Raw genomic sequence first — 23,048 nt, 5'->3', positions numbered from 1 at the left:
CTGAGCCCCACCCAGGTGAGAACGGGCCCCGCCCCGCCAAATCCTCCGCGTGACAAGGGGCCCCGCCCTGTGAAGCCCCGCCCCGCCCCGCTAACAATAGGCCACACCCTGCCAGGCCTCGCCCACCCAGGTGCAATTGGCGCCGCTGGGTCGCGCCGCCATCTTGGGTGGCGCCGCCATCTTTGTGCCGGGCAGGGAAGGAGAGGCGGCGGGCGGAGTGTAGGTTCTCCACCGGCCTTCCCGCCGCGCACCGGGCGCTGCCGCGGGCGGCGGTTGACGGCCGTCCCGTCGCTCCTCGCCGGTCCCGCCGCCGCGGGCTGGGCGGAGAGGGGAGTGCCCTTAGCAAAGATGGCGGCGGCGGCACCCACGCCCTGACGCGCCGCCGTCGCCTCTGGCCCCGCCCCTCCCGTGGGAGCGACGGCGCGCCCCGGTGACGCGCAACGTGCGCGACGGCCGGAGCGGCGGGGACCGGGTAGGAGCGGGCCTGGGCCGCGGGGGCGGCCTGACGGGACGGGACGGGACGGGACGGGACGGGACGGGGAGGGGAGGGGAGGGGAGGGGAGGGGAGGGGAGTCGAGTCGAGTCGAGTCGAGTCGAGTCGAGTCGGAGGCGAACCGGGGGAGAGGAGGAGGGCTGCGGGGGGCAGGCCTGGGCCGGCGGGGGATGCGGGGGGGAGGCCGCGGAGGGGTGATGGTTGTGGGGGGCTTAGGCCTGAGGCCTGGGCCCTGCGGGGGGGAGAGGCTGGGGGTCTGGGGAGGGTGTGTGGGGGGGAAAGCTGGCCCTGTCCTGAGCTAACGGGGAATGGGCAGCTGGGGGGGCTCCGTCTTGGGGGAGGGCAGGGGAGGTGGGCGGGACGACACGACACACAGACACCCTGTCTTGGGGGGGGGGGGGGGGCTCTGTCGTGGGATGGGGGGGGTGTCTGTCGTGGGAGGGTGGAGATGACACCTTGTTGTGGGAGGTGGGGGGCGGCTCCATCACCGGGGGGGATGTACTCCATCGGGCCCCAGGGCAATGAAGGGTGCTGGGGACCCTGGCACACGGTAGGGGTCTGGCCTGGGCAGGTGAGAGCCACCCTCTGGGTGGGGGCAGCTCGGGGCAGGCTGGCTCTGGAGGAGGGCCTGGAGCAGCCCCTGGGGTGGGGGGGACGTCCTTCGCCCTCCCACACCTTGTGCTGTCCTGGGGCCCTGCCCAGATCGTGGCCTTCGGCAAGGGTCAGAGCACGTATCGTGGAGGAGAAGGGATTTAATCCAGCCTGGGCTTTGAAAACCTCAAGGCTCGAGCACCAGCCCTAAACAGCAGCCCTTCTCTGTTGTTTCTTGTTTAGCAAAGAGTTGCCTGACATTAAAAGTAAAGATTTAAGATCCAGAGTGTGGTGTCTGCATGGGGGTGTGCTGAGAAGAAGGACCTTTCTTGCTGCCCGGTTAATTTTCTGGCTCCCGTTGTGCCTGGCTTTAGGACTTTTCCTACCCTGACAACATAGGGGAAATCAATACGGCACACCTGCGTGGTCATTTATCCAAGTTAAATGAGGCCATGGAGCTGCGTTTCTGTACAGATAGTCAGCGGGTGTGATAACAGTGTTTGTGCTGCTTCATGCTGTGCTGCCGGCAGCAGTGAATTCCCCTCGGAGCCTGCCAGTGCAGAACGAAAGCACCCGCCTTCGTTTTGACTCAGCAGCAGAGAGCGTGTTGGTTTGCAGGGCAGGGATGCTTCTGACTCGATACCAGGAACACAGCAGCTGGATTTCTCATGTCATTGCAGCACAATAAGTAGGTGGGAGGGACTGTCCCCTGCTGAGGATCTGGGGTGGAGTGAGCAGAATTCCTCCTGGATGAGCTGGGAGATTACTAGATCTGTTCTGCCCAGGATCTCGAAATAGTATGAGGCAATAAGAAAAGGGGGTTTTCCTGGTGTGGGCTTCAGCTGTTCCTGCTTCCCGGGGGTGATGGCGAACCTGAGATCTTGTCCAGGGTGAGGATCTGAACCTCTTTTCTTTTCCACAGAGCACCTTGAGTGATGCCCAAGAAGTTCCAAGGTGAAAATACCAAGTCGGCTGCTGCCCGCGCGAGGAAAGCTGAGGCAAAGGCAGCAGCCGATGCCAAGCGTCAGCAGGAGCTGGAAGATGCCTACTGGAAGGATGAAGACAAACACGTGATGAGGAAGGAACAAAGGAAGGTGAATGACTAGTCAGGTAGAAGGGTGTCTTCTCGCTGGTCCTTTGCTGAGCCCGTGAGATCCAGGCTTGCTCAGAAAGGGTTGCTTCTCCTTCTCTGCCCCCAGCTGTAGCCGTCCCTCCACACGTTGTCCTGTCCTGCACTTAGTTTCAGGCAGAAGAGCTGGAACTAGTGGCTTCTCTGGGAGCTAAAAGAAGCTGAGTGTGGGAGGAAGTGTAAGCTTTGATGTGTAATTCCAAAATCTGGTGGAGCTTAGAGCTGACTTCCCAAGGGAGGCAGTAAAAGCTTTATTGTTGGAATCATTTAAAATTGAATTAAGTAAAAGATCGGCAACTCTGCTGCAGGGCTTGATTTTTGACAAGCAGTTTGTTAGCTTTTTTTTCTTTCTTTTCCTTTCTTAACTTTTCTTTGATTTATTTTTTTTTGTAGAAGGAAAAAGAAATCAGCAGGATTAAGGATTACAAAGTTTTGTTTGGTTTTTTTTTTTTTTCCTCCCTGACTTGGTGTGCCACGCATCAGGACGTGTCTCTCTCTCAAAAGATTCTCTCTGGTTTGCTCTTAGCAGCTCGCTCCACCCTGGGTGCACATTTGCCTCGGTGTTCAATAAACAGAGCGTTTTAGTGCTTATTTCTGGGTGATTTGGTTTTCGACGTTGTCCTGCATCGGCTCTAGACAAAATCTACCTTCTGGTTTTGTGGATTTTTCTAGAAACAATTGTTGGTGTTACTTTAGCTGCCTCTTCTGAAATGATGTCTCTGTCGTCGTGCTAAGCAGACAGGGCTTCTGTTGATGACGTAAATGGGATTGATGGGGTTACTGGGTTTGTGCCGCTCTGTGAATTCGGTGCTTAGTGAACTTTGTGTGTCGGTACTTGAGCACGCTGGCCGGGCAGGCAGGAAGCCAGGGCGTCCCCGTGACCTTGATAGCTGCGTGCTGTGTACATCTGCATGAGTTCACCCCTAATATGTGTCTTGACGTTTGGAATTTGGAGTCCTGTGTGCTGTTCCCCCACGCAATCCTGTAATGCTGCCTAATTACTTCCTGGAACAAGGACTTATTATTACTCTACTTAAGATTTTGCCAACAGTGACCTATTTGACTGGGCTTCCAAAACAGCCTCCCGCAGGCAAGGGGCATGGGAGTCTGGAGAGGGGAGCCGTGTCGTGAGCTGGAATTGGCGAACTGGAAAAGCAGGGTCCATCCCAGAGCCTCAGACTGGAGTTTATGAAACCAGTGAGGCTGTTTCCACGTGATAGCTCAGCCAACCCCTCTCTCTGGTCCCCTCTCTAGGTCTGAATTTTACCCAAATGCCATGTTTTAGTGCGGTTGCCTCCCACGAACCCGCCTGGGGACCTTGCAGCTCACGGCAGCAGAATTCTCCACTCAGGTGGGGACTGTCCTGCCAGAAAGGCTCGGAGCTTCACTGTACTCTCACGGGGGCTCTGCTGCTGCCGGAGCCGCACGCAGACGCTGCCACAGCCAAAGCGAAGGCTGAGGCTTTGTGAGGGGAAGCAAATGGCCAGGAGACAGGAATGAGTGGGTTGCTGGGGCAAAATAAATGAGTGAAACCTTTCTCATCTGCTTCGCCCGTGTCATCAGGCTGGAATATACCCACGGAGAATGGAAGAAGCTGCCTGTGCCCCATTGCATCCCGGTGGGGAAGGGATTTGTGACTCAGATTGTAAATTATTTTCCATCCTCAGCCTAGAGAGGACAGAAACGAAATGGTTCACAGGAGTCAAACTTCCCGGGAGTTGGTGCCAGCATGGAAATAACGCTGCCGGCCACGGCCATATGCTGCAGGAGGGACTCGTGTCGCTCCCAGCTACAGCACCCGGAGGAGGGGATGGCGCTGCGTGTAGGAGGATGCTCTCAGCACCTCCCACCCAGCACCGAGCAGCTCTTCCAGCTCTTCCCCAGCTCTCCGGGCGATGGCAGTAACACATTAACGGCACCGCAGCGCACCCGGGCAGCACCTCTGAATTCCTGCACCGCCAGCAGGCAGGAGTGGCTGAAAGCCTTTGGGACGTGCTGAGACAGAACCCCGTGCTCCCCTTAAATCCCTTTTTCCCCGCAGAGGATCACTGGAGCCCCAGTGAAACAAGGGAAAGCGCAGAACTCTGTTTCTGTTACGGGGTTTGGTGGCTCTGCGTGGCAGTCTGGTGGCCTCGCTGACGGGGCAGCGATGCACATCAAGGTTAATACTTGAGCGTAGGGAAGCCGAACGTTCAAAATGCGCATCTGCTGTCATGAGATTCGCTGTCACCAGACGACTGTCCTGTTGTTTGCTTTTGCTGCGTTCTGGGGTTTCTTTAAATGCCACCCTGCCCTGCTCTCTGAGCAACCGTCCTGTGCTAACAGAGGATGACACTCGTTTGGTGGCTCTGTGATGCATAAAGGAACATCTGAGCTAATGTCACCAGCCTGCGATGTGTGTATTCCTCCTCTGGCACTTCAGCACAAGTCACAGCTTGTTACCTTCTCTGGAGAGCTCTGGCGGGAAAGTGCAAAATCTCCATCCTTCTTGCTGGAATACTCAGGAGTTTACCTAGGTAACTGCTTTTCCTGTAACATTTGGGTGTTTTCATCCTTTCTGTGCCTTCGTTCTTCCTATGCGAAGTTAGACTGCAGCTCAGAGCGTGACAGTCCTCATCAGCCTGATGACAGCGTGGTTTTTCTCCGTGCAATTAGCTAAAGTGTCTCCGGTGGTGCAACAGCCACAGACGCGTGTGCGTCCCGGGTGAAGCTGCGGGCAGGCTTGGAAGGGTGACAAACCATTAAATCGGCTGGAGCATTACGGGAAGGAAAGGACTGGTGGAGTATCTGTCAAGGGCAGAGGTCTCGCAGCTGGAGTCAGACTTTCTTCTCTCTGGTGACCTTGGGTTTGGCCACTTTGTGCCCTGCGAGCACATGCAGGAAGATCTCATTGGCTGGGGCTGCTGCTGGAGCCAAGGTGTCCGCTGGAAGGACGCAGCCCAATTCCCAGTCTCCTTCCCAAACTCCCGCCAGGGCTGTCTGGCCGAGGGAGGACAAGCCCTTCTCCCCATTCAGGCTGTATTTTGCCGGGGCTCTGTTTGCTGAGTGCCCATATTGCCAGGAAAGCGGTTCCTCCTTGTTCAGCGGCCGCTCAAAGCCCCTTGGCACCCTTCTCTCTGCCCGGCGTGGCATCGGCAGCACCGTCCCGCGGAGGTCTCTCCCATGGCTCTCCTCGGTGGGAATGGCGAAGGGAGGGCGTGCGGATGATGTGGGAGCGAGGAGACGCTTTGTACTTGTGTACAAAGGGTCCGGGGAAAAATTCAAGTCAAACGCAGGGCGAGTACTTGTGCTAGGAGAGTGCAGATAGTGCACGAGGGAGCAGCGACTCTTTTCTTTATGCCTTTCTCGTTCCCGTTCGCCTCAGTCACGGGGTGTGGGCTGGCAGGGTCGCGTACCGACAGGTCCCCGCTGCAGTGGCATCGCAGGCAGGCGAGCGGTGACTTTCTCTCCCCCCTCTCCTCTGATTCAGTGCAGAATTACTCAGCTGTGAGCACCAGCTCTTCTTCAGTTAAAGTGCGAGACAGGTCGAATGACCGTTCTTCCCTCTTTGGAGGACGTCTGTGGGGTACCAGGTACGCAATACTGAAATCTAATGGCTTGAAGGAGCAATGCAGGGGACAGAGATGTCGTGGGGAAATACCCAACGACACCAGGCTGGGCTTCAGACCCCAGAACCATCTTCCTCCGGCTCCAGTATCCCTTCGACGCTTGCTTTGACTGCCTGCGGGCGATGGAAGGGGCATGTTTGATCCCATCTCGAAGCTCTGGCGTACCTCAGCGAGCGCTTAGACGTACTCCGGGTCAGTTCTGCCCCGCTTGTCTTCTGACTGCGTCATTTTTTGCATTGCTTTTGCCCTTCTGCCAGGGCGAGAAGCGGGCACGCCAGGCCAGCACGATGCTCTCCTGCCTTCCTCGGGGCCTCACGCGAAGAGGTTGATTGGGAGCGCTGCCGCTTCAATTGACCGCTTGCTCTCAAAGCCGTGTGCGTGGGACCTTGTTCTCCTCCTGGCTAGCAGGTGGGAAGCTGTTGTGAAAGCCGATGAATTGTTCCTTGCTCGGGCAAGGCTGGAAACTGGCATTTTAACGGACAAATCCTTGGGGAACAGAAGTGTCCAGCTGAAGAAGTCTCACCCCTTGCTCCTCCCGGTGCCCTGCGGAGCGTGGCAGCGTTGAGGGAGAAAAATCATTAATTTCCTTTCCAGTTTTCTAATAGCTTTGCGGTACGCTTCACTGAGGCAAATCCACATCTCTTTCATCAGGACGTTTAAGCTGATTCATAAAGGGATTAGTTTGGTTTGGCCTGACCTGAGAAAAGCCTTCCAAAAAATGACAGCTTCAGGCCCCTCGGGCTTCGGGAGCAGCGGAAGGTGCGGAGCAGACCTGGACGTGACGGGCCGCTGGGGAAACCTGAGCGTGTCGATTTTGCAGATCTTGTGACAAATTAGTAACGGTGCCAGCTTATTTACTTTCCGCAAATAGAAACTCGATTGTAAATGCCAGAGAGCGGGGAGCAGCAGCTGGGGGAGAGCGGTAACTGGAGGTCCCCTTGCAGCTCGCAGGGCAGGAGGAAGGCCCTGCACCCTGCTTGCGCCTCTGTTTCCCCTTCGTTAAGCGGATGCGTCCTTTTTGGAGAGTTTTGTTTGAAAGGAGCTATGGGCAGCAGAGCATTATCCTTGAATTTCTGCTCCGTCGGACGTGTCGGCATCCCAGCTGGGCGGCGTGATGTGAGACAGGCTGCTGAGCTAGCTGCCTCGCAGGACACTTCCCTTTCTGTAATGAGCTGGGGTAAAAGATAATCTTCTCTGCCTATAAATAACATTTCTGCTCTGAAATGTCGTGCTCCCTTTCTTGAGGTCATTAGCACTTGTGTATCCACTCCTTCCCTGTCTCCGGAATGATTCAAGCCCCAGCCGCGCCTGCTGGGGTGTGCCAGCACCTTCTCTGCGTTACCTTGTGCAGTCACCCCTGAGCTTCGGGAGTCGGGAGGAGCGGTCGGGGGATGATTTCTTTGCGCTATCCCATGTTCTAGGCACGGTACCGGTATCCGGAACACGCAGCGCTGCTTCTCTTGCACGCGCTTTACGTCTAATTAAATGGCTTACTCTCCCTGACTGCTGGCCTTTCCGTGATTTCTGTGGCCCTCCTTCTGTTTGGGTGCGTTAATCTCTTCGGTTTGGGGGGTTTCTCCCATATTCTTCCTCAAAACTGCCCGACGCTCAAGCAGAAGCTGGTGGCCGAGCCGGAGATCCCACCTGGAGCTGTGCTGAGTGAGGGCGGACAAAGCACCGTGGCTGCTCTTGCTCAGCCATATCCCTGTATGTAACATTTTAAGGGGGTAAAACAGTCTTCCCCCTCCCCTCGTGACACCCTGCCTGTTCCAGGAGTGGCCAAAATCCCTCCTAATCTGGGCGACCGAGCACGTTTGTTTACTCAACCTTTACTAGAAGAGGGAGAGGCTTGACAGGAAAACAGCGGGCAGGGAAAGCCGACGTCTTAAATAAATGAGTTTGCACTTTGAAATCATGCACGGTCCAGTTGCCGGGGCATTGTGTCTCAAGGCACTGGCACTAAGCACTTAATGACCAAGAATTTGAAGACTGCCAGTTGTAATAAAGGCTTCGTCCCTCTAATGGCTTTTCTTCCATCCTCGGCCCCAGCTGCTCAGAGTGGAGGTAGGCGAGGTTTTCCTTCCCTTCCCTTCCCTTCCCAGCCGGGTTGAAAGGCCTGGTCCTTGCTCCGCTTGACGGAAGCAGCGGCAGCCCCAGGGCATGTTTTGTTTCAGTGGTTGTGAGCTTTGATTCTGTGTTTTGATGGGTTTTTCTTTAAACTCTTAAGCCGTGGAGCAACTTATGGGGGTTGGTTTTGTTTTTTTTTTTTTTTTTGTTGAATAGAGTCTCAACGCCCAGCCCGGCTTACCGTCTCTGAAGAGGGCCTTACCCCAACGGGTGTAGCTCTGCTCCTGCTCCTTAAACACCGATGAAGACAGCAGGTTGCGTTACTGCTGGGGTGGTTTTGCTGGGCAGCTGCTGCCTTTGAGCAAACCCGTTCCGTTAACGCTCGATCAGCTCGTCGTGCCGTCCCTGTGAATAATGGATGAGAGCCGTAATTAAGTGTCCATGTAACTAACCTAAATGCGAAGTGCTCTGCAGCATGTGATGCTGCCCCAGAGAGATGTTCACTCGTTTCTTTCTTTTTGCCAAACCTCACGGGTTTTGGGAGAGGAGGAAAAAATAAAAAACCCGAAGCCAAAGAGGTGAAAGCCCCTAGGGACTTGTTGCATGGTCTTGTCGCCCTCTTCCCTGGGCCTTGGAGGGCAGAGTGGCTCTTAAACTCCTTGAGAAGCACTTTAAAATTACCACAAGAGCTGTATGCCTTGTTGGATTCGGTCTAACCGCCCGCCCTGGCTCTTAGGAAGAGCGTGAGCCAGGCCTGAGGACGGATTCAGCCTCTTGCCTGGCTTGTCTCGAACAACCGCTGAACTTTCAACCTCCGACCACTTATTAAAATTAAAAGTGGAAAACTTAATCCGATTGCCGGCAGTCCTGGCTGGTGCCTCCCGCTCCTTCTGGACGGCAGGGTTGTGTTTCACGGTACTGACGTCCTGGGGAGCCAGCGCGGGTGGGGACGGGGGAAATTATTATTCTGGAGGGACGGGACGGGCGCTCGCTGTCTCACTGGAGGTCGGGGGGAACCTGCCAACATTTCTTCTGAGAAGGTGAGGTCGGTGCTGCGTAAGCTGCAGAAGCGAGGTGCTTGTTGCTGTTCAAGCGGGGTTCCCTGCTTCTCTAAGGGGTAGTTTGATCCCTCTGCTGCTGCGGGGGGTGATGGAAGGCGTAAGGGTGGAGGTGACCCGGTCCTTTCTCCCTTCCAGGAGGAGAGGGAGAAGCGGCGGCTGGAGCAGTTGGAACGCAAGAAGGAGCTGCAGCGCCTGCTGGAGGAGGAAGACTCGAAGCTGAAAGGGAAGTCGCCCAAGCAGGTCACTCCGGGCAAAGTCACCAGGGCCCAGATCGAGGAGACGATCAGAAAAGACCAGCAGCAGAGGGAGAATGCCGATACAGGTTTGGTGGTACCACAGAAAGGCCCTGAGAGCCGCAGGGGGTGGGGTGGAGGGGGGGGACTGTTCCTTTTTCACCTACGGTCGCTGAAGGACGAGGTGTTGAGAAAGCAAGAGCTGCCTGCAGCTATTGTGTGCTGCGTCCTTTGCTGTGTCTAAGACCCAAATGGGGGAAAAAGAAACCTCCTGTCACCTTGAGGTGGAGAAACAGAGCTGCAGAGCAGGCGCTTTTCTTTCCCAGCACCGGGGCTGAACTCCGGCTGAGTCTTCGGAGTGCTTTGGAGAAGACCCTGCCTCTTCTGAGGGTTTTCGCGCAGGCTGGATTTGACCTTAATGGTTTTCCCTTTCCCCTGGGCAGTGGAGAAGGAGAAGACTCACTTGGAGGTTCCCTTGGAAGAGAACATCAACAGAAGGGTGCTGGAGGAAGGATCGGTGGAGGCCAGGACGATTGAAGATGCCATTGCTGTCCTCAGGTATGCGGCCGCATCGTAGCGGTGCTCTCCTTTGAAGGCGCCGCTTTCCTTACGAGAAATTCTTGCAGGCGCTCCCTCCCTCCCTCCCCCAGAACTGGCTGCTTTTTACGCTTTGCCTGTGACTTTCTATCTCAACGGCCAGAACGGGACACGTTCCCTGCCCCGTTGTTCTGTGGAGAGGATTTGAAGCGGGTAGGGGAAGCGCCACGGGGGTTTCCGCTTTATCGCCCGAGTTCTGTAGGCACACAGTTGCGCTGACGGCGGATGAGAGCGGGACGCTGGCCGGTGCCTGCAGGGAGGTGTCTCTGATCCGTGTCTCTCTCTCAATTCCCCCCCACCTCTCCCCGGCAGCGTCGGCAATGATCCGGACCGGCATCCCGAGCGCCGGATGAAAGCTGCCTTCACGGCTTTTGAAGAGGTCAATCTGCCGCGCCTGAAACAAGAGAACCCCAACATGCGGCTGTCCCAGCTCAAGCAGCTCCTCAAAAAGGAGTGGATGAAGTCTCCGGAAAACCCCATGAATCAGAGGCACAAAGCGTACAACAGCCAAAAGTAGAACTAGAGCTGATCGTCGTGTCCCCCCTGGACAGTGGGCTGGAGCCACCCCCGCCAGCTCCGGGCTCTGCTCGGATGAAAACAGGAGACGCAAGGAACCTCCTCGCCTTTTGTTTCCCTTTCCCGCCCCCACTTTTTGTCTTTCTCTCTTCTTGGATTTAAAATAAGCACGAGGCCACCGCTCGCGTGGCCTTGGGACCCTGCAGTGTCCTCACTGATGCCCTGTCCCCCCTCTGCACCGTGACGTGCTCACCCCTCCACAGCGATGACCTGGACAGACTAACACTACCTTCATGCTTCCAAATTCGGTTGTTGTCTTAAAAAAACCAAAACCCCTATTAACTCGCTTCCAGACCTTCAGCAGCTTGTGGGGCGCATCCTGCCGAGGCGGGGATCCCCCCCCGCCCCGTGCTGGCTCAGCGCCCTGCGTTCACCCGCTCGCAGCCTGGACCGGAGCCCAACCGCCTTCAGCCCCGTTTCTACCCTCCTGCTCCGCGGGGTGAATTTTTGAAGCCGTCGGGAGGAAGGGACCTCACCCGTCCTCTGTCCTGGGGTGTCCCCGAAGAGATTCCAGACTGCCACCTCTCTCCTCTTGATCTCGGATGGGGAGGAGGAACCGCCATGAGAGAAGCAGCTCAGCGCGGTGGTGTGGGGCAGAGAGAAAACGAGCTTCTATCTTGGAGAGGGAATGGGAGAAATAACTCAGCGCGGCGTGGTTCCTGCCTTGTCCGTGCAGGACGCTGGCACCAGACTTCTCTCTGTCACTTCCCTGGTGGCCTTGCCCGCGGCCTCACACGCTGCTGGTGGGACTGGAGGGTTCCTGGAGGGGCTGCGAACCCCGCGCTGCCCGAGAACTGCCCCAAGAAGGGAACCTGCTGCTTCTCCCTCCGCTTCTTCCCCTGCCTGCTCCCAGCCTGGGGCAAGAACGTGCCCTGTAGGGCTGTGGATGGGGGACTGTCACCTCAGCAGCTTCACCCGCCGCTGGGCCACTAACCTGGCTGTGTCCCGCTTCGGCCACAGCCCCGGGCTCTCTCTGCTGGCCCTGGGCTCTCTCTGCTGGCCCAAGCAAGAAGAAATGGGTGAGCTCCCGTGGGAGAGCGGTGGCGGCACCCGCGCAGTGCCGGAGGGGCTCAGCCCGAGTCCTGCCCCTCACCTGGAGCAGGGACTGGCTTTTCCTCTCTCCCTCTCCCCTTTCCCGGCTCTTTTGGGGGTGAAACTCTTTTCCTGAGCTGTAACCCCCCCCACCACCACCACCCCCGGCAGCAGCTCCGTTGATGTTGGTGCTTATTTGTGTGTTTAACTGGGGCTGCCGGTTAAACCCAGAGCTGGCTCCTGGTCCTGCTGGGGTGTCCTTCTGATGGCACTAAACAGAGGGGCGGCCAGGGTGGCCTCTGTCCCCGCCGAGGGTCACCTGCCAGCGGGGGGGGGGGGCTGCAGGACCCCTCCAGGCTGCGGGGGCGATTGCACTTTGGGGGTGAAGGGCTTTGAGGAGGCGATGCTGAACCCCAGACCCTGCGGCCGTTGGGGGCTCTCCCCGGCCCTCTGCCACCTGCAGGCTGAAGGTCCCTGCCACTGTCCCCCCCAGCCCCAGATGGCCGGTAGGGACAGGGAGGAGTGTACCCGGTGCCCCCCCCCCCCTTTCTGTGAGAAGTTTGTTGTGTTTGAACCCAATTAAAAATGAAAAAAAACCACCCAACCCCTGTTAACTTGAAGGAATAAAGGGCTGGGGTTGGGGGGGGCTGTTTTGCTGGCTTGCTCGGGAGGGGGGGGTGTCATTTCCTCCCCAGAAATGGCGGCTGGAAATCCTACTGGAATCTTCCATGGTTTCTGCCTGGATTGGGGATGTCTTGGCGGGGGGGGGGGGGGCGCCCCCTTTGTGTCTTCCCCCCAGTGGGTTGTGGGGGTGTCTGTGGCTCAGCAGAGGAGGAGGAGGCTGCAGGCAGCTGCCCTGCCCCCCCGCGCCCTCCCTGCACCCCCCCCCCGTGTCCCCCCACCCACCCTGCCCGCCCCTCCGTGAGTGAGTGTTCCCCTCCCCGCATCCCCTCATTGAGCCCCCCTGTCCCCACGTCCCCCAGGCCACAGATTTGTGTCGTTCCTCCCCCCCCCCCCCCAATCCCTGGGGTGCCGGGAGTGCCCCCCCCCCGCGTCCCCCCCCACCCCCCCATGGCGCAGAGGCTCTGCACAGCCCTGGCTTTGTGCAGCGGAGCCCACCCTCCTCCTCCTCCTCCTCCTCCTCCTCCTCGGCACTGCGGCAATGCCCTGCTGTCCCCCCGCGGGGGGGGGGACGACACGCCTAGGGGACCCAGCCAGGCTGGGGGGGCTGTGGCGTGTCCCCCCCCCTCTCCCCGGGGTCCTGGGGGGGCTTGAGCCCCTGTGTCAGTCCCAGGGGAGGGGGATCCCCCGTGGTGCAGCGTCCCCCCCTCCCCGCTATGCTCAAGGGGGGGGTGTGTGGGTGGAAGGGGCTAATGGGGGCTTGCCCCCCCCGCCCCCAATGCAGGGAAGGGGTCCCCCAGTGCAGGGGGGGTTATTGGGGGAACCTCCCCCCAGCGCAGGGTGGGGGTTCCCCAGCTGCAAAGAAGGGATTAATGGGGGGAATCCCTCGGGGGGGGGGGGGAGATCGGGACCCCCCCACCGCAAGTACGGGGTTAATGGGTGACCCCCCACCCCCCGGGGCAGGGAGGGCCCCCGCCATCGCAAAGGCGGAGTGCGGGGGAATCCCGGGGCTCGGGAAGGGTTAACGGGGGAACACCCCCCCACACTGCAGGGCGGGGGGGTCCCGGTGTGTCCTCCCCCCGCAGCCAAGCGGTCCCGGGGGGGTCGGTGCCCGCCGCGGGGGGGGGTTCCCCGCCACCGGGGGGGGCGGAGCTCGGCGGAGAGGGGAGGGATTCCCCGCCCCGCCCCCCCCCCCGGGGATTCCCCCTCCCTCTCCATCGCCCCTCCCCCCCCCTCCCCCCGGGGCGGGGGGGGGGCCGTGCGCAGCCCGATGGTGGGGGGGGGGGGGGGGCGGCGTTGCCATGGGAACGGGCTGCTCCGCTGCGGGGGTGGGGGAACCCGCGGGGGGGGGGCGGTCACGCGGCCCCGGGATCCTCGCAGAGCCCGCGCAGGCGCAGGGCTTGGACCGGGCATCCCCCCCCGCAGCTCTCCCCCCCCCCCCCCCGCAGCGGGCATCCCACCCCCCTGCACCGGGCATCCCCCCCCCGCAGCTCCGCCCCGCGCACCGGGCATCCCAGGCCCCCCCCCGCACCGGGCATTCCCCCCCCCCCCCCGCAGCATCGGGTATCCCCCCTCCTGCACCGGGCATCCTCCCCCGCGGAGCCCCCCCCCGCAGCGGGCATCCCAGCCCCTCCGCACCGGGCATTCCCCCCCCCCCCGTATCGGGTATCCCCCCGCCGCGGTCCCCGGCCCGCACCGAGCATCCCACCCGCCCTGCACCGGGCTGAGCATCCCCCCCCCCGCATCGGGCATCCCCCCCCCCGCCCTCACCGGGTATCCCAGCCCCCCGCACCGGGCATTCCCCGCCCCGCATCGGGCATTCCCCCCCCCCGCGGACGCCCCCCCCCCCCAGCACCGGGCATCCCCTCCCTGCCCCGGGAATCCTCCCCCCCCTCACCGGGCATCCCACCCCCGCACCAAGCATCCCCCCCCCGTAACACCCCTCCCCCGGCCCCGCACAATGCACATCCTCTGCAGAACGCACGCTCTGCACCATGCCCCCCCACCCCCGCACTGTGCACACCCCCCTGCACCACGCAGCCCCCCCCCCCCCGCTCCTTCAGGCCCCCCCCTTGCCCCCCCCTCCTCCCGCACCACGCACCGCCCCTGCACCACGCAGCGCCCGGGGCAGCGCCGGGCCTGGCCCCCCCCCTTGCCCTGCACGCCACACACACACACCCCCCCGCACACTGCAGCACTGCGCACACACACCCCCCCCGCCGTGACACCTGTGCGCACACACACACACACACAACCCCCCGTGTAACACCCATGTGTGCACACACACCCCAGGTGACACCCGTGTGTGCGCGCACACACACACACAGAGCCTGGTGTGACACCCGTGCAAACATCCCCCCCCCCGGTGTGACACCCGTGTGCGCATGCACACACGCACACACACACAGCCTGGTGTGACACCTGTGTGCATGCACACACACGCACACCCCCCCGTTGTGACACCCATGTGCACACACACACACGGTGTGACATCCGTGTGCGCACACACAGACACACAAACACAGTGTGACACCCATGGGCACACCCCCCCCCGTGTGACACCCGTCTGTGCACGCACACACAGAGCGTGGTGTGACACCCATGTGCGTACACACACACAGAGCCCTGTGTGACACCCGTGTGCACACAAACCCCCCCAGTGTGACACCTGTGTGCACACACACCCCTCCCCTGTTGTGACACCCATGTGCACACACACACATACCCCCCCGTGTGACACCTGTGTGCACACACACCCCCCTCCCCTGTTGTGACACCCGTGTGCACACCACACACATACCCCCCCGTGTGACACCCGTGTGCACACACACCCCCCTCCCCTGTTGTGACACCCGTGTGCGTGCACACCTCCGCACACACAGAGCCCAGCGTGACACCCTTGCACACGCACTCACACGTAACCCCTTGCACGCGCACAACGCCGTGCATGCGACCCTTGCGTGTGCACACACACACACACAGAGCCCGGTGTGACACCCGTGTGCGTGTGCACACACACTCACACACACACACTCACAACCGCGTGTCCCCCCCTGCACGCAACAGACACCCCCCGCGTGTGCACACCCCAACACGCTGCGGCCCCCACAGCCGCGCGCTGCACACACGCCGCCCTGCACCCCCCCGCGCACACCCCCACCCCACCCTGTGCACCCCCCCCGTGTCCCCCCCCCCCCGCCCTTTGTTCCACGCACACCCCCGTCCCCGCAGCCCCGCGAGCGCAGCCCCCGCGCAGAGGCCGCTGCGCACCCTCGCACGCCCCCCCCGCACACGCGTGTGCCCGCAGCCTCTGGCCTGACAAAGGGAGCGGGGGGGGGTGTGTGTGTGTGATGCTGCAGGGGGGTGGGCAGCACCCACACCCCCCCAGACCCGCCCCCCCCCCCCCCACCCGTCCCCGCACGCCCACCTCAGCCGGCCCAGCACGACAAACCCGGGGGGAGGGGGCGCGCAGGGGGGACAACCCGATGTCCCGTCGTTCCCCCCCGTCCCCCCCCCGGGTCTGTGGGGGGGGTCCCCATGGCAATCGCATGCCCGCTGGGTGCGACCCCCGCCGTCCCCGTGTCACCCTGGGCGCTGGGTCCCGCTCACGCCCCCGTGAACAGGCCACGGGGCAGCTTTCGGTGCCACCGGGGGCTACCGGGCGGGGGGCGGGGGGGGGGGCTCCGCGGGCGGGTCAGAGCCACGGCGGCTCCCGTTTGCCACGGGTGGGCTGATGGTGGGCACGGGGTGGGGCGGGAGGAGCGGCGGCGTGGGTGGTCGGGGCGGGTGACGGCCCACGGCCCCGCAGATGTGGCAATTAAAATATGGGGGGGGGGGGGGGGGGGGGGAAGCCGGTCGTGGCGGCTAAATTTAGCGGCAGACAATAGCTGCGGTGGCCGGGGGGAACCGGGTGGTGCGCGGCTGCGCGTGTGAGCGGAATCGCAACGCCGCCCCCGCATCGCCGCCCCGGCAGCCCCGCGGCCTCCGCCGCCGCGCTGGGGAAACCGAGGCACGGGGCGGCGGCGGCGGCGGCAGCGGCAGGAGGGGGGGCCCCGGCGAGATCGCCAGGCCGCAGCTGGGGGGCTCGGCCGCCCCCGGCCCCCAACTCGGCCGGCGGAGCATCCCGGCAGCCCCGGCTCGCCGCCGCGCCGGCACGTGCCGACACCGGGCCATGGTCACCGGCGGCAGCGCTCGAGGGGAGCGGAGGCCGGGGTCTGCCTGCAGGTGGGCGAATTGGCGGGGGGGTGGGGGCGGCTTTGGGCTGGGGATCCCCCCCCCCGGCTCCCGGGGACCTTCCATTGCTGGGGAACCCCCCCGGCTCCTGGGGATTCCCCGGGCTCCTGGGGATCCCCCGGCTTGTGGGGACCCCCCGGCGGGGGGAGCGGGGATGGAGCGGGGCAGTGGAGGTGGGGGGGGGCCTGGGAGCAGTGCGGCTCTTTGGGGAGGGGACGCCACGGCGGGGGGGGGGGGGGGGTTGCCCCGGGGGCACCCCGAGGAGCTGGGGGTCCGGGGCCCATTCGGCCCCCCCCCCTTTGCTCCCACCCGCTGCGCACCCCGCAGCCCTCGGTGAGTCGGGGGGGGGGGGGGACACACACCTTTGGGGAGGGGGGGCAGCGGGGCGCGGGAGGCAGCCCACGGCGGTGACAATGAGGACGCGCCGGGAGCGACGCTGCCCGGCTAAAAATAATCCGCCTCCCCCGTCCCCTGCCAGCGCCGCGGCCTCAAGGTCACTGCCCGCCGTGAGGAGGAGGGGGGGGGGGGACGCGGGGGTGTGGGGCGGGGAAGCCCCCCCTCGACATCCCCCCCCCCCCCCCCCCCTTCTTTTGCCTCGTTGCGTCGCGGCTCCCACACGCGCCCGGGCACGGCCGGCGTCGCCACCGCTGCTCCGCCGCGCAGAGCTGCCAGCGGCCGCGGCCCCCGCGCCCCGGCACATGCCCCCGCTGCCCCCCCGGGCACCCCGGCTCCTCCCGACGCTCCCCGTCGCGCGGGGCTGTGGCAGGTGAGGGGGCGCGGGGGGAGGTGACAGCGGTGGGGACCCCGTTGGACGGCAGCAATGGGGACCCCAGGGATGGCTTCCCCCGCCCGTGGTGGGGGGACACAAGGGACGTTGGGGACACCGTGCCGGCGGTGGGTGCTCGGAGCAATCCCCAGCCGCCGGAGTCAGGGGACCGCGGGGTTGTTTGTGCTCGGGGACGGCGTGGCGGCGGGGCCCGAAGCCGCGAGGCGGTGAAGGGTGACACGGCCGAGCGGTTTGAGGGACCAAGGGACCTTGGTGCTCCCCGGCTGCCACCACCACCCTGGGGACGCAGCGCTGGGGTGGCTCTGGCTGGGGCAACCAGCCCCACTCTGCCCCCGCCTCGGCACCCGCCGAAACCAGAGGGACCCCATGCCGCCAACGGCCCTGGTGTGACGCCGGCGGCCGGCCGCGGTGGTCTGGCGCGGGCAGTGACACACCGGGGCCGGCAGGACCCCGTGCCGGGGCCGTGCGCGGTGCTGTGGGTGCAAAGTCCGGGGTCGGTGCTGGGGGCTCCCGGCGGGTTCCGGCACTGCGCGGTGCTGGTGGCCTCAACGTGCCGGGGAGTGCCCGGCGTGCCGTGGCGCAGCCGTCGAGGCTGGGGTTGTGCAGTGCAGGGGAGGCGGGGGGGGGGGAGCGCCCCCTTGCCCCTCCCGACCTTCCCTGTGACCTTGGGACCCTGCGCAGGGCTGGGGGGCCGTGGTGGCTGCGGTGACACCGCCTCGGTGGCGGGGACCACCACCCCGCAGTGCGGGGACGGGGCTCTCCGAAGGTGTTTGGGAGGTTTGGGGGATCCCCCCCTCCCTGAGGGGCTTGTGGCGCTCCCAGGGGCAGCGGGGACACCTGTGTCCCCCCCGGCCAGCCCCGGGTGGGGGGTCCGTCGCGCCCCGGTGGGGGCAGCCAGGCGGAGCGGCTTTGTCCTTCGCCTGAGCCGAGCTGCGTGGGGGAGGCGGCGGGAGAACCCGGCGCAGAGGCTTTGTCTGGGGATGGCGGCGCGGTGACGGCGGAGGGGGGACGTGGGGAGCCTAAATCCCCCCCCCCTCCTAGAACCCCCAGCACCCCCCCACCCCAGCCCTGGGCACCCCCTCGGCCCCACGCAGGTCGGGCATCCCCGGCCGAGTGTCCCCTCCAGAGGGGCGAGGGCTGGGGACGGGGTCCCCCTTGGGCTGGGGGGGTCTGGGGGGCCCCTGGCTGCCTCCGCCAGCCCTGGGGAAGGGGGTGCTGCCCCCGCCACGCCTCGGGGGCCTGATCCAGCCCCGGCCCCGGCACCTCCCGGTGGGGCTCAGGGAAGGGTTTTTCTCGGGGAGACCCCGGGACAAGCCAGGGAATCCCTTGCGTCGCAGCGGGGGCCGGGGGGGGGTTTCGGTGTCCCCGCGTGTCCCTGTGTGTGTGCTAGCCCCGCGTGCTTCCCCCCCATACACCCGGCGCCGTGGGGCCCGCAGACACCCCGCAGCCCCACGGGTGGGAATGGGCCAGATCCTGCGAGGGGCAAATCACCCCGGGGGCCGGGCTCTGCCCCTTTGCATCGCCCCCGACGTGTGGGGCAGGCACAGGGGGGGGCCTGGGGTCAGTGGGGGGTCCCACGGTGGCAGGGCTTGGCTGAAGCATCCCGGTGCTCTTTGGGACCCCAGTGGCATCGCGCCGGTGTCTCCGCCAGCCCCAGGGGGCACAGGTGGTCCCGTGCCCCCCCAAAATCCTGCTCAGCCCCCCTTGCCCTGCCCTTGGGGGGCGGCGGTGGCGGTGGCACCCCCCCGCCCCGTTCAGCCCTGTGCTGGTGGTTGTGGGGGCCGGGGGCTCCTGCCAGCACCGACAGATGCTCTCCGGCCTGGGACATATGGCCAGGGCTCGGTGGCAGCGGGAGCTGCGGCCACCCGAGGAACCGGGGCCACCGCGGAGGATTGGGGGGGACGGAGGTTGGGGGGCTGCAGGGGGTCTGACGCAATCTGTGCACCCACCAAACCCCAAACCCCCATGCCGGCTGGTGGGGAGTCCCTGTGACCCCGGGGGGGGAACGGTGTGGGTGCCCCAAGCACCCCATCCCCTGCCCCACGGTGGGGGGGGGGTGTTCCCCGGTTCCCCAGCTCCTTCCCCCCTTCCCGGTACGGCAGTGGGACCGTGGCCGTGCCGCCCGGCTGCTGGCATGGGGGACACAGCCCTGGTGGCAACCGCTGCCCTCCCCGCATCCCCCCCCCCCCCCCCCCCAAATTCCTCCCGGGCCCGCGATTCCAGGCAGGAATTAGGTAATAAATAAATCAGCAGCCGGGAGGGAGCCTTTGGGCCGCCCGCCTCTATTTTTAGCTGCCCCCTCCTCCTCTGCAGTTGCTCCCAGGCAGCGCTGCTGCTCCAGGGTACAGGGGGGGGCGTGGGGGGGTCCCACCGCCACCCCCAACCACCCCCGGGCTGCCCTGCGGGGGTTAAACCACGTTCCCCCCCCACACACACCCTGCTCCGTGCAGGGTGAGGAGGTGCTGCCCCGGCCGGGGTCCCCGTTTGCCCACCGTCCCCTTGTCCCCAGCCGAGGGTCCTTCCTCGGTGACATCCCGTGCCCACCACCCCCCCCCAAGGCAGCCCCCCACTTCTTCCAGGGATAAGACCCCCCCCCCGGGGGTGCCCGTGTCCCGGTCCCGAGCGTTGTGGCGGGGGGGCGGCAGGAGCACCCCGCAGCCCCACCGCAACACAGGGGGTGGGACACCGCCGAGACACCCGGGCTGCGGCGGTGGGCGTCCTGCTGCCGCATCGCCCCCACCTTCCCGGCGCGGGAGCTGCCGGGCGCGGGGAGGCTCGGGGCCATCGCTCAAGGACATACGGTGGCCGCCGCCAGCAGCACAAGCCCAGGGGGAACCTGCCGTGTCCCCCGTCCCCATGATGGGGTCATGGGGGACCGCGCTCGGTGCCTCTGCGCATCCCGCCCGAGCATCCCTGGGGATGCAGCCACCGGCCGCTGCATCCCCATGGGGACAGGGGACAAGGGACAGGGACCCCTCGGTTCTTCCCGGCTTTAATCAACCCTCCGGGTGCCGAATCCTGCCGGAGACGTCCCCATCGATGTCCTGACAGGGGGAAGATTTAATAAGGCCCATTTACGTCGCCATCGATAGAAGCTATTAGCGAAACGACCACGGAGAGATGTTTAATAAAATATTTACTGTCACCCGCTCCGGGGCGGCTTCACCCACCCCATCCCGGTTGCCAAAAACTTTGCCAGGCCCCGGCACGGCTCTGGCATCCCCGGCAGCTCCGCCATGAGAGGGGCCCTGGAAACCAACCGCTTCCCCTCCCTCCCTCCCTCCCCTCCCTGCCCGGCTGCGTATTTTTCCTCCCCGACCGAAGTATTAAAAAGAAATCGGAGCCCATTTTCCTGCCATAAATTTGGCAGAATGGAGAGAAAATGATCCGGCTCTGGAGGGGAGCCAACGGGCCCCGGATCCACACCGGGGAGCAGAGCCGGGGCGCTGGAGCCCGGCCACGCAGCCTCCGCGCCCGCAGGGAGCAGGGAAACGTCTTCCCCGGCTCCGGTGCGTCCCTCGGGGGACGGGAGAGGGGGGGTCCCCGACCCCTGCCACCCCCACACAGGGATGGGGGGGTGCTGCTGGCGGGAGGGACGCCCGGTGGCGGCGGTCGCAGCGGGGGCACCGATGGCGGTTGTTGGGGGGGGGGGGGTTGCGCGGGGCTGGGCTGCAGCAAGACACGGCACTGGGAGGCCCAAAATGAGGGGAGAAGCCCCCCCCCGCCCCCGGGGGCTGGGGGAGAGGCTGCGGGGACCCCCGGCTCCCCCGAGCAAGGAGCCCTGGCCTGGGTCTGCCACCGGGACGGCAACGGTGGTGCCATCGGCACCGTGGGCTGCGGGATTTTGGGGCCTGTTGTGCGGGGGTGGGGGGTGGGGGTTTGGTGCTGGGGGGGTCCGTGCTGGGGGTCGGGGTCCGAGCTGGGGGTCTGTGTGCTGGGGGGATCTGTGCTGGGGAGTCTGTGGTGGGGGTCTGTGTCTGTGCTGGGGTCATTGCTGGGGGTCTGTGCTGGGGGGGTCATTGCTGGGGTCTGCGTTGGGGGGGCCGTACTGGGGGTCTGTGCTGGGGGTCTGAGGTGGGGGGTCTGTGTCTGTGCTGGGGGTTCTGTGATGGGGGTCTGTGCTGTGGGTCATTGCTGGGGGTCTCTACTGGGGGTCCGCACTGGGGGTCTGTGTCTGTGCTGGGGGGTCTGAGCTGGGGGTCTGTGTGCTGGGGGGGATCTGTGCTGGGGGGTCTGTGTCTGTGCTGGGGGTCATTGCTGGGGGTCTGTGCTGGGGGTGTCATTGCTGGGGGTCTGCGTTGGGGGCGTCTGTACTGGGGGTCCACACTGGGGGTCTGTGCTGGAGTCTGTGCTGGGGGGGGGTCTGTACTGGGGTCTGTGTCTGTGCTGGGGGTCTGTGCTGTGGGTCATTGCTGGGGGTCCGCACTGGGGGTCTGCACTGGGGGTCCGCGCTGGAGGTCTCTGATGGGGGTCTGTGTGGGGAGTCCAAGCTGAGGGTCTGTGCTGGGGGGGTCCCTGCTGGGGGTCCACGCTGGGGGTCCGTGCTGGCTGCAGCGGGGCTGCTCCTGCAGTGGGGTCTGTGCTCGCTGCCATGGGACCCCCCCGGTGCATCAGGGCTGCTCGTGCCGGAGGGGGGGCCGCTCTGGCTCTGGCTCTGTGGGGCCACCCGTGCAGCCGCTGGGGCTGTCCCACCGACCCCCCCGGTGTCCCCCCAGCCCTGCCCTGTGCCCCCCCTCACCCCACAGCCTGGTGACAAACCCATGGCCAAAAATCATGGCTCTTCTGGCTGGGCCACTGGCTGCTGAGGGGGGGGTCAGTGCGGAACACACAGGGACATGGGACAGGGTGACACCCCCCCCCCCGGGTGGCAGTGCCCTCGGCTGGGTGCAGTGGCTCTGGGGGCGTTTGGGAACCCCCCCCCCTAATGCCATGTGTCCTCTCTGGCCAGGCGTGGAGGGAAGCCCATGGCACCCGGCCCCCCGGACCCCCCCCACGCCAAGCCCTGGCCCCGCAGCCCCTAACGCCCCGAGGGCCCCCCCGGCCGGTCCTGGGGACCCCGAGCAGGTAGGGGGAGTGCAGGGGGCCGGGGGTCGCAGGGTTTGAGGGTGCCACTGCAGTGCTGGGGGGGGTCACGGGGGTGCTGAGAGTGTGTGTTGGGGGTACTGGGGGGGGATGTTGGGGTGCTGGGGGGGGTGCACTGGGGGCCCGCAGGGGGTGCTGGTGGCAGCATGTGGAGGGTGGAGGGGGTGCGCTGGGGGGGGTGGTGCATGGAGGACGACGGGGTTTGGGGTGCAGTGAGGGTGGTGGGAGTGCATGGGGGGGCGTTGGGGGTGTCGTTGGGGGGTGCACGGGGGTGTGATGGGGGGGCTGGGTGGGGAGGGGGTGCAAGGGGGGTGCACGGGGGGTCTCAAGAGGGTACATGGGGGTGTTTTGGGGTGCATGGGGCGTTCAAGAGGGCGCATGGGGGGTGTTTTGGGGTGCATGGGGGGTGCATGGGGGTGTTTTTGGGGTGCAAGGGGGTGCACGGGGGGTTCAAGAGGGTGCATGGGAGGTGCAGGGGGGTGTTTTGGGGTGCAAGGGGGTGCACGGGGGTGTTTTGGTGTGCGGGGGGGGGAGTGCAAGGGGGTGCATGGGGTGTTTTGTGGTGCAAGGGGGTGCCCGGGGAGGGCTTGGTGGGGGTTGCCGGGGGGGTGCCGGCCGTGGGGGGGCTGCGTGGCCGTGGGGGGCCGGGGTCTGTGTGGGGGTGCGTGGGCAGCAGAGGGGTTTTGGGGGCGCGGGGCGGGGGACCATTGGAGCGCATGGCGGGGGGGGGGCGGCCCGCGGCGGGGTGGGCGGGGCCAGCGGCGGGGTGGGCGGGGCCGAGAGGCGTGGCGCGGCGGGTCGTCAGGGGGGGCGTGGTCGCTCTCCTCCAATCAGGAGCTCCGCCCCCGCCTCCGCCCCGCCCCCGGGCGCTCCGGTCCCGCCGCCGCGCGCCCCCGGGACCCAGCCGGGCGCGGCGGCGGCGGCGGCCGCCGCGGCCG

General features: G+C 64.8%; 1 protein-coding gene across 1 annotated transcript; it reads left to right on the top strand.

The window, feature by feature from the left end:
• The first annotated feature begins 344 nt into the window (after positions 1 to 344).
• CCDC124 (coiled-coil domain containing 124) lies at positions 345 to 11,966 on the top strand. Its single transcript, XM_054181756.1, has 5 exons — positions 345 to 472; positions 2,007 to 2,178; positions 9,085 to 9,271; positions 9,626 to 9,740; positions 10,092 to 11,966. Exons 2-5 carry the CDS (start codon positions 2,020 to 2,022, stop codon positions 10,294 to 10,296), a joined length of 666 nt encoding a protein of 221 aa, XP_054037731.1. The 5' UTR covers positions 345 to 472; positions 2,007 to 2,019; the 3' UTR covers positions 10,297 to 11,966.
• Positions 11,967 to 23,048: the final 11,082 nt, after the last annotated feature.

Source organism: Rissa tridactyla, chromosome 22 (assembly GCF_028500815.1).
Source record: "Rissa tridactyla isolate bRisTri1 chromosome 22, bRisTri1.patW.cur.20221130, whole genome shotgun sequence".
Taxonomy (NCBI): Eukaryota; Metazoa; Chordata; class Aves; order Charadriiformes; family Laridae; genus Rissa; species Rissa tridactyla.
The sequence above is the reverse complement of the archived record's forward strand: the minus strand, read 5'-3'. Positions and strand labels throughout refer to the sequence as shown.